The sequence below is a fragment of the Silurus meridionalis genome, chromosome 29, assembly GCF_014805685.1.
Source record: "Silurus meridionalis isolate SWU-2019-XX chromosome 29, ASM1480568v1, whole genome shotgun sequence".
NCBI classification, from domain to species: domain Eukaryota; kingdom Metazoa; phylum Chordata; class Actinopteri; order Siluriformes; family Siluridae; genus Silurus; species Silurus meridionalis.
This window is the reverse complement of record NC_060912.1, coordinates 5,712,054-5,723,265: the sequence shown is the minus strand read 5'-3', so window position 1 is coordinate 5,723,265 and position 11,212 is coordinate 5,712,054. Positions and strand designations below refer to the sequence as shown.

The following is an 11,212-nucleotide window of genomic DNA, read 5'->3' as shown; positions in this document are numbered from 1 at the left end:
CTTCAGATTCTAAAAGGCAAACTAAAACTGCTGATGTCTGTTAATCCCTGATATCAAGATTGCTTTCGGGGACAAAGAGAAGTTGACTTTAGAGCATTTTTTTTCTGAAAGTGAATTGAATATACTATACTAATTACTATATACTATAGAGTTATATAACATTATGTAAGCTTTCCTTCTATAAGCTATAGCTGTGGCATTGTTTTTCCATAAGAAGACAGGTAGGATTCTTTCTTGTCCCCCTAGGGAGGGCTAAACATATGGTCAAGATATATACATAAAGATAAATATTCCATTTATATATTTTTTTATTTCTCAGAAATGTATAGTTAAAAATAGAAATATTGTTAATTTTTCCAAGGCAACTACAAACACAAACACGAACACAAAATGCATATTTTTTTTTTGCTCTGCAAGAAGGGTCATGTTGCCAAAACCAAAACACCAGAGATATTTGACACTGGCTCCTAAACTGAGGGTTTGTCTGCTGGGTTTTCCACTCAGCAATATCCTCAGTAGAGGTCATCATTCCCCTGCCTTTGCTAAGTTAAACATTAGCAAGGTCTAAAGTCTCTGATTTGTGGCGTTTTTATTCAAATGTCATTGGGGCAACCCAAAGCATCTTCAAACTCCTCAGCTGCATAAACATTAAATTAAATTAAATACATTTTTATAGTACCTTTAACAATGTGCATAGTCTTAAATCAGTTCTGTAAAAGAGTGTATACGTTTAGTTTAATTCTGTTCCCTATACTGTAATTGAAATTTATCTCTTATAAGCAAGCCAGTGGCGACTAGAATCAAAAGAGAAACCATCCTCATCTGGGTGGCACTGAATGTCCATTCACAATAGGTCCATCATTGTTGAGGTGTGCAGTTATAAGTGCTCAAGTGAAAAACTGTTCATTTACTTAATGTAACTGCTTTTGCTACATCCATATTTGCCTCTAAATTGAACCAGGAGAGCCCATCACGAATATTACTTGGACAGCCTATTCCACTTGAAGGCTTCCCTTACCACTGGTGTCCACCAGCACGCCCTGCGGCTACAACCATGACAGACACAGACAGACTTCTGCAGCTGCTTCTACAGTGCATCCAAAACTATTCACAGCACATCACTTTTTCCACATTTTATGTTACAGCCTTATTCCAAAATGAATTAAATTCATTATTTTTTTTTAGAATTCTCAAACAATTTCCCTTAACGACAACATGAAAGAATTATGTTTGAAATCTTTGCAAATTTAATAATAATACAAAATGGAAATAATCATTTGTACATGAGTATTTACAGTCTTTGCCATGACACTCAGAATTGAGCTCAGGTGCATCCTGTTTTCACTGTTCATACTTAAGATGTTTCTACAACTTGATTGAAGTCCACCTGTTGTAAATTCAGTTGATTGGCCATGATTTGGAAATGCACACACCTGTCTATATAAGGTTCAACAGTTAACAGTGCATGTCAGAGCAAAACCAAGCCATGAAGTCAAGGAATTGTCTGTAGACCTCCAGGCAAAGATCTGAAAAAGGGTACTGAAACTTGTCTGCAGCAATGAAGATCCCAAATGAGCACAGTGGCCTCCATCATCCATAAATGTAAGAAGTTTGGAACCACCAAGACTCTTTCAATAGTGGGCCGTCTGGACAAACTAAGTGATTGCAGAGAAGAGCCTTAGGGGTGACCAAGAACCCAATGGTCACTCTGAAAAAGCTCCAGCATTTCTCTGTGGAGAGAAGAACCTTCCAGAAGAACAACCATCCCTGCAGCACTTTTTAACCAATCAGGCCTGTATTGTAGAGTGGCTAAACGGAAGCCACTCCCCAGTAAATGGCACATGACAGCCCACCTAGAGTTTGCCTAAAGGCACATGAAGGACTCTCAGACCAACGAGGAACAAAGTTGAACTCTTTGGCCTGAATGCCAAGCATCATGTCTGGAGAAAACTAAGCACCTTTCATCACCGGGCTATTGGCTATCGCCAATACCACCTCTACAGTGAAGCATGGTGGTCTAAGCATCATGCTGTGGGGATGTTTTTTAGAGACAGGAAATGGAAGACTAGTCAGGATTGAAGGGAAAGATGAATACAGCAATGTACAGAGACATCCTTGATGAAAACCTGCTCTAGAGCGCTCTGGACCTCAGGCTGTGTCGAAGGTTAATCTTCCAACAGGACAACGACCCTAAGCACACAGTCAAGATAACAAAGGAGTGGCTATGGGACGACTCTGTGAATGTAATTGAGTGACCCAGCCGAAGCGCAGACTTTATCCGGATTATATATCTCTGGAGAGATCTGAAAATGGCTGTGCACCGATGCTCCCCATACAACTTGATAAAGCTTGAGAAGTTCTGCAAAGAAGACTGGGAGAAACTACCCAAAAATAGGTGTGCCAAGCATGTAGCATCATACTCCAAAAAACTTGAGGCTGTAATTGGTGCCAAAGGTGCTTTAGCACAGAATTGAGCAAAGGTTGGGAATACTTATGTACATGTGCTTTTTTTTGTTTTTTATCCTTAATAAATTTGCAAAGATTTCAAACACACTTCTATCACATCGTCATTATGGGGTATTGTTTGTAGAATTTTGAGGATAATAATGAATTTAATCGATTTTGGAATAAGGTTTTAATATAACAAAATGTGGAAAAAGTGAAGCACTGTAAATACTCTCCTGGATGCACTGTATAATAAAGGATTTGAACAAGGTCCATTCAGACTCAATGATCCCACTAAATGCATTTTAGAGGTGCGAGATAAATTTACTCTCACCGAAGCTTCTGCTAGGCACTTTTAAATAACTTGGAAGGCTGTTCTGGGTTATCCTTCAAATTTGTACAGTGTTTTGTAAGACAAACTTAAGGCATTACCAATCAATTGACACCTCTGACCCCTCTTTACCTGATTGTACAAAACCTGTGGCCTCAGGTCGGACGATGCAATCACAAAATCAATCATTGACCTTTGTCTCAAGGTCCAATGGTATCAAGTGGCTGTTTATGTCTTGCACTTTTACATATCATCACATTGAGTTTAACTCTAGGAACATATTATAATACAATTAATATATAATATGTCTATCATTTTATGCATGAACACTGAAGTCCCCAAGATTACTTTGGATTCAGTAGGAAGAATGACCTTAAGCATTTTTTGTAAACCTTTAATTAAGGCAGAGCACTCTGATTAGCAATTTAGTTTATAGTGTATTTAAATTGCGTCTTTGGTTCAAAATATTGACACGAGACAGCTTATACACAGCGATAAACACAAACATTTCAAAACGTATGAAATAATTATGTATGCAATACGTTTTGATGGAGAACACTTGGTTCATTAAAAATTGGGAGGTAAAACTTTTACATTTGCCACAGCAGAATAAAGATTGCAGCTCATCACTCTTAAAAAGTGTGTTAGTCATTTTGTTTTAACAGCTCCGTGCTTTAAAAACAGCACCACCGGAAATGCTTTGGAACCATGCTTTTGTTATTGTTTTACTTTCTTGATATGGTCTATATGCTGACTTTAACCTGACTTCATTTGGGACCCAATACCCACATAAGTATTATATTTCTTTGCCAACTCTAACACCCTCGATCAAGGTTTTGTACCTAAGCACTTATGTGTGCTACACAGACTGCCTACAATATATCTGGTCTATATTGTTCTATCTCACATGCTAACTCGGGTTCTTTCTTCTGTCAGCAAAAAACAATCTACTTTTCCAAACAGTTCCCAGTCCAACAGTCTGGTAATTGTTTTTTGCACAGAACATTTAAGAGAGTCAAAAATCTGCTTTATAAAATACATATATTCAGGATATACATTTTGAATTAAAGGTTATCTACTGTATCAACTGAGTGTAAAACTGTGGCAAATTGTACTTAGATGCAGTGTTATAATAGCAGTCAAAAGTCATGTTAATGGTCTCAATGAGTGATTTCCAAGTGATGAGAACTCAATCCACAAGTTGAGCATCAGGATGGATCAGGTGTCTCATAGGCATATGTTTCACTTAACAGTAAAAAAGAAAGGGTAAGAGATTAAGAGAGAGAGTGAGAAAGATAGAGAGAGAGAGATAGAGAAAGGAGCGAGAAAACCAGATTACTACTGTATGTATGCTTATACTGTCACGTAATGGATACGGACAATGTATATTGTGTGCAGAGTGCAAACAGGAACTCTAGCTGACTCCAGCTCTAGTTCTGACAGCATAACTAAAAGGGAGAGTCAAAAGGTAATACAGATAAGAGAGCACCCTTGCACATAAAGTGGCCAGCGAATTCATTAAATAAGGTAGATGGTACAGTCATTAGGCTGGGTCTAGGAGCATTACTGTCCTAGTGAGACAGCTCTGACGACCATTAAAAGTACACAATTACAGTTCACCACAATACGCCCTTGAGCCACAAAAGGAATGAATCAAGTGTATTAATTATGTTTTTAGAATTATTTTTGCTTATTTTTTTAAGATGGTGCCAATAATTCTGGATTTGACTGCACATTAGCTTACAAAAGATGGTAAGCAGAAGAATGATATTCCAAAAGGCATTGCGCAATACTGCAAATATGCAAAGGCAGCAAAATGAGAGATAAAACACATCATTAAAAAATATAACATTTGTTTTATTGTTTGAATCAGACTTAATGTATATGAAAATATACCATAAAATTCAAAACCAATTTTACTCCTAAATGGAAATTACTTCACTCAATAGAATCCAAACACACCTATCAAAGAAAATCAGAGAACCCAAAGCTAACCGAGGATGGATAACATAAAAGTCTCAGGATTGAATTAGCGCCCTGGTAATACCTTAGCTTTTTTCCCCGTGCCATGCTAATGCTGCCACAACATTGCAGCCTCATAACTTTATGCTTGCACTGTCTTGGTAACTTTCTAAACAAACAAGGCAAAATTCCTTTCCCTCACATAGTTCACGAAAGCATCAGTTAAACTGTAATATATCTGAACAGAGACAGAGTCAGTAAATTACACCTAAACTGTAATAAATATGTCACTATTTCACTGGTTTGCCTTCTGAGCAAATACTGCCTTGAGTTTACAGTCTGCATGTCTACTGTCTAAATTTCTGCTGCAAATGGCTCCTTTAGTATAAGTTAATTTAGAATTTTCCACTTTTAGAATCATTTCTATTTTATATAAAATACAAATCTAGATTTATTGCCATTGTATGTGCAAAATAAAATTAGGTTAGCATCTAACATGCAATCAAATACAAATATATGTATAAAATGTGCAAAAGTGAATATGTAAGGAATTCCACACTTTTACTAGCAAATTAAATTGCATTACAGTTGAACTGAATTAAAGTATTACAGTCACATTTGATGAAATGTCTGTGAGGCAGGTTCGTTTTGTTATCAGTCATGTTGTAGTAGCTATAAACTGATTTCTTCAACTGGCTGACACTGGAAATGCCTTCCATAAATGCTAAATAAATAACTTTCAAAATAATGAAATGATTACACATTTTTCTTTGTTAAAGAACAACAGTTTATTAAAAATGTATTATGTGGAAAAGCATATACTATAACAGAGATGCCCAAACTAGGCCAAAGTTGACCCACGGTGACCATTGATATGTCAAGTCATATCTGAGAAGATTCAAAATGCCATTGACAGTGTTATGAATTTCTAATTTAACATACATTTTTTTTGTAAGATGCAAAAAATATACTAAAGAACATAAGTGAATTTGACACAACCCAATTTGGAATATTTAGAAAAACTTTTAAAAATACTTATATTACAACCATATGGTTGTATTGCTAATAGATTGAATAGGTGAATTAGACATTAAACTCTATTGTGCTATAAATGGGAGTTTTTTAATTGTAATATAAGTTTCACTGAACTATAAAATAAAACTGCATTAGTTCCACAAATTACAATGAAATCTTTTTTCCTCAATCAAGTTTTTTTGGCCTTTCATAGAAAACGTTTAGTCATTTCTGTACTTTACAACAGGAATATGTTCAATAAAAAATGTTAGTATTAAAGCTATTACCAATGTTATAGTTCTTACTATTGCTAGAGCTGCAGTAGGACTACTTATTTGAGAATTTAACAGCATTATGGTAAAAACAGGAATAAATATAAATTACAAATGAATAAATAAACATGCAGTTAGTTCACTTTGTGGGTTAAGATCATGATGTTATGAAGAGGCTTGTGTACCTTTGAACTTGAATATAATTATAAAATGAGCACATAAAACAATATATATATATATATATATATATATATATATATATATATATATATATATATATATATATATATATATATATCCCTTCCCTTCTTAAATATTGATTTTAGATTGCTTTACCAAAATCATTTCCAGTGACTGATTTCCATGTTGTCATATATCTAGTTAAAAAAAAGCCAAGACCTACTACAAAAATGACTTCAATATTCCAGCACAGCACAAGTATCCACATGAATACCTATTTCCCCTCCAGATACTTTCCCCTTGCCCTAATTTCATAGTTATGATGAAGTCAAAATGGAGATAAAACATAGACGTGCTACACAGCAGGAACATATCAACCATGTGATTTTGATGAATCAGTCAAATTATTCAATTTAGAAATGAAATGATCAGTTAAATTGGACTAATTATTTGTCTTTCATCATAATTTCTTTGCCAATGGATTTATGAAATGCTTTACAGGAAAAGAAATACCAAACCTTATATTTAATTATGATGATTTTGATAAATCTTAGTCCATAGGTCAGAATGTGTTTATCTCTTTAATTATATAAAATAAAAAAATGTCTGTATAGGCTTTAAATGTACAAAGGTGAAGGGCACACTAATCCTTAATTTGATTTGATTAAATCATGCTGACACTTCATTTGTAAAGATTACTGCTTCAATCATAGGTCCATAGTTTTCAATAATTTGACCTAATTTCACTGAATCTTTAGTTTTTCAATATAATTTTAGTTAATTCCTAGTGGTCACACCTTTTAAAATCAGTTTGGTAGTGGAAAAAACATCCTTATCAGCACCCCACCTGTATTGAAGCCTATGTGTTTTCATTCCTGCACATTTGACTTTTGGAACCTCTCTGTTGCAACGTGGAATGGAATATGGCAATTAAAAATGATTGGCAGAGCATGCTGGGACAGGAACTTTGGCCAGAGGCACCTTCTTTAATGACATCTAAATGTCTTTTGGGGATCACGTGACTAGATCCAAGCTATATAAATTCCAACCCATTCCAAAGGCTTGCTGCAGTGATTTGAGCCACAGCCAAAGAACGCAACACAATAGTGGTAAACATCTTTAATTGATTTTCGCTGGATTCAGTCGATTCAATCAACAGTCATTTTTCGCTGGATTCAGTTTTCATAGTCAGTGTGTTCTTGGTCTCAGGATTCTTGTGTTTTCTGCAGGTGTGCTCTCTGAGGAAGAATCATGAAATTGGTTGCTGTAATCTTTGCCCTGTCAGTCATCTCAGGTATGATATTATGCCATGGATTTAATGATCATTAGGGTTTTTAAAGAGCTTTGTGGCTATGGTCATGCAAAGATTAAGTGCTTTTATTTACTGTCCAGTTTCTTTATTTTTTATTTGCGCAATCTATATTGATTTTGTGTGGATTTTCTTGACTAGAAAAAACCTTCTGCTTTTAATATTTAGGCTGCCAGGGAAGATTCCTGTTTCAGGATGAACCTAAAACTCATTGGGAGGAGATGGTGGATAAGTTCTGGGAGTATGTAAATGATGTGAACTCCAAGGTTGAAGATATGAAGAAGAACTTACAGAACACCCAACTTGGAAGAGAGCTTGAGTGAGTATAGCAAAGCTGTCAACAATCCACTCAGCCAAATGTACATAGCCTGCTGCATACACTCAATGTATTCGTCTATTATCTAGCACACTGATCAGTGATAGCATGGCCGAGCTGCAGATGTACACGGATGATGTGAAGTCGAAGCTGGCCCCCTTCGCAGAGGACTCAATTCAAAAAGTGCAAGATGATCTTCAGCTGCTGTCGAACAAGCTACGTGCGCATATGGAGGAGGCAAAGGATCGCATTACAGAATATAGCCAGGAGCTCCAGACCATGGTGGAGCAGAACACAGATGAGCTCAAGAACAAACTCAACGCATATGTCCGTAAACTAAAGAAACGCCTCAACAAGGACACCCAGGAAATTAAGAAGTACGTTTTTAGAACCCATATAATATCAACTTAATGTTAATTCAAATATGTAACATATAATATAGGTATTGGTTATTATTTGAACAATTATATTTATGCATGCCAAATTTAGGTATGTATTGTCAAGATCTCATGTCAAATGTGTAAAAAACAAATATCATAAATAATAATAATTTTTTTACTTATGGTTAGTTATGCTAATTTGTAACAGTTGTTCAAATTAACCTAAATGTCAAAGTTCTAATGTATTTTCCTTCTGAAACTCTTTAAAGGAAAATTGAAACATACTTCGAGGAGGTCCAAGCTCGTGCTACTCAGCATGCGGATGACATAAACGAGCGCCTGACATCTTACTTCGACGTAGTACGCCAAAACGCTGAGGAGAAATTTACCGCCCTGAAAGACATGCTGAAAGATCAAGCTGAACAAATTGCGAATAAATGGGAGGAACTCAAAAATCAGGCTGAGGAGGTAAAAAAGAGTCTGCTCACTCCATTCCAGAACAAAATGGAGGAGGCAAAAAAGTGGTTCGACCAATGGTTTAATTAAGGAGGAACTGGAAACCTTTAATAAAATGTTTTAACCACACACCTAAGACATACCAAGTTGAAAATGTGGATAGGAAGTTAACATTATTCTCAGGTTATGGAAAAATAAATACATCAATAAATACTTTGGCCCACCAGTGTATTTTATTAGAAATATAATGAATCTTTATTGGAGGTGCTGTGACTGCTTTTTCAGTATTAACGTTAATTTAGTACTTGTAAGGCAATTGGATATATTTGTTTTGCTTAAACTATTGTCCTCAGTATTGGATCTACAAAAATGTCTCTGTTCTAAGCAGTTTAAAAACATGTCAATGAGAAGAGATAAAGCTAGCACGTAATGCTAAGACCATAAAATGTTACAAACAATTCAGTAATTTGGTTGTTATTGTTTGCCAATTTGTACTAATATATGTAATGATGTGTTGTAGGCAGATAGCTGTCAGTTTCAATAAAGTAAAAACAAAAATACTGTGCAATATATATATTTTTCCCACTATGATATATTTTTTTCCTGCCATTCACAAAACAAATAAACCTTTTTAAATATACAAGTTGTGTCTTGATATAAATTGACATTAAAGATGTGTGTCAGTTTATAAAAAATATCAATCAAAAAAACAATTAATTTTATATATATATATATATATATATATATATATATATATATATATATATATATATATATATATATATAAAATTAATTGTTTTTTTGATTGATATTTTTTCCATATTATTTAACATTTATGGAAGGAGTGTTGGGTATCTACATGTGTAATGTAAGTAAGCCAACGGTTATTATTGGAAAATATCTTTTATATGAGGAATAAACCACTTCAGACCATATTGTTGTTGAAAATTGATATACTTCAGGGTGGCAATGTAAATCATTAAAAATATCAAACAAAACATGAAACTATATATATAAAAAAACATTTCCGTTCTTTTTCACGAATAAAACCAAAACAATACTAATTAATCAAGCTGTGCTGAAATTACAATAAATCACTATGGGACATGCTTTTATGTGGAAATATTCAACTTTGGGTACTTTATTTCTGAAATACACTATATGGTGTATAATATATTATCATTTTAATATTATAATAATTGGTATACTTAGCTTTTCTAGCGATATGTGGTTCTTCCCCGAACTGTTACCACAAAAAAGGTACATGTCTGTATAAGGCCTCTTTGAATGTGGTAACATGACATTTTTCTTTCACTTAAACTAGGAGACCCAAACCTGTTCCAGCATGACACAAAATGCACAAAGGAAGCTCCAGGAACGTAGGCTTTACATGATTTAGAGTGGAAGTTTATGAGTGGTCTGCTATAGAGCTCTGAACTAAATCCTATTGAACACCTTTGGAATGAACTGGAATGTGACTGCACCCCAGGCCTCTTCACACCCGTTTTCTGAATTAGAACAAATTTTAAAATCAGGCACACTCCAAAATTTAGTGGAACATCTTTCTAGAGGAGTGTAGGGTATTATAAAAGCAAATCGATATTTGGTTAGGTGTAAGAAAAAAGCAAGCTATATGATGGGATGGGTTTCTAATTTCAGAAATTGGAGAAAGCAGTTGGAAACACTACCCTCTTCATACATTAACAGCATTTGGCAAACGCCCTTATCCAGAGTGACTTACATTTATCTCGTTAATACAGCTAGGGCCTTTAAGGGCCTTGCTCAGAGAACCAGGAGTAGCAGATTGGTATGGCTGTGATTTGTACACAAGATCTTTGTATCCAAAGTACAATGCCTTTCCTACTAAACTACCACTGCCCCTTTTCATAACTTTCTACCCACATTTCTAACTTTCTTTTCTTCCTTAGTTTCTGAGTGGGAATTTTGAACTGAGCTGGTATTTTTTGGGCTTTACTGATGGGCAGCCAAAACTTTAATTACAAACTCTAGTCAAACATGGACCAAAAGTTTATGGACACAGACCATCACACCCATATGTGGTAGTTCTGTAAACTAAAAAGTTGGAAGCACACAGTTTTATAGATTGTCCAATTTATGTTCACTGGAACTAAGACACCCATACCTGTTCCAAACCTGTTCCACTGAAGCACTTCATGGTGATCTGACAAATGCGACAGAATCAGTTATTGAGGCAGGACAAAAGTGGTGGGCTGACAGGGTCAGCAAGGCTTTCTGTGATGGCCTATTAGAATCACTGACTTATGTTTAAATACATGTTTGTCCATGAATATGAATGCAATTATTTAAGATAGTCTATCATATAAATTTCATAGCTTTTCTATCGAGTAGGCTGCTGCTACAGTGTCTGTTTAATGTTGGAGTTTCCAACCAGATTTCAGCCATCAAATCACATGTTGCCAGGGTCAGAGGAAACTGCCATAAGGCGTTCAGAAATCAGCACTGCGGGGCGCCTGGTAGAATAAAATACATAGTGATGGCCTTGAATTACACATTGCAAAAAGAGAT

At 35.1% G+C, this 11,212-nt stretch overlaps 1 protein-coding gene across 2 annotated transcripts; it reads left to right on the top strand.

The window, feature by feature from the left end:
• The first annotated feature begins 7,264 nt into the window (after window positions 1–7,264).
• On the top strand, window positions 7,265–9,225 carry apoea (apolipoprotein Ea). Of its 2 annotated transcripts, XM_046844187.1 has the most exons (5): window positions 7,265–7,313; window positions 7,434–7,498; window positions 7,682–7,832; window positions 7,919–8,206; window positions 8,479–9,225. In XM_046844187.1, exons 2-5 carry the CDS (start codon window positions 7,456–7,458, stop codon window positions 8,753–8,755), a joined length of 759 nt encoding a protein of 252 aa, XP_046700143.1. In that variant the 5' UTR covers window positions 7,265–7,313; window positions 7,434–7,455; the 3' UTR covers window positions 8,756–9,225. The 2 variants fall into 2 exon arrangements, with proteins under 2 accessions (XP_046700143.1, XP_046700142.1); XM_046844186.1 differs by lacking the exon at window positions 7,265–7,313 and having other exon boundaries at window positions 7,329–7,498.
• Window positions 9,226–11,212: the final 1,987 nt, after the last annotated feature.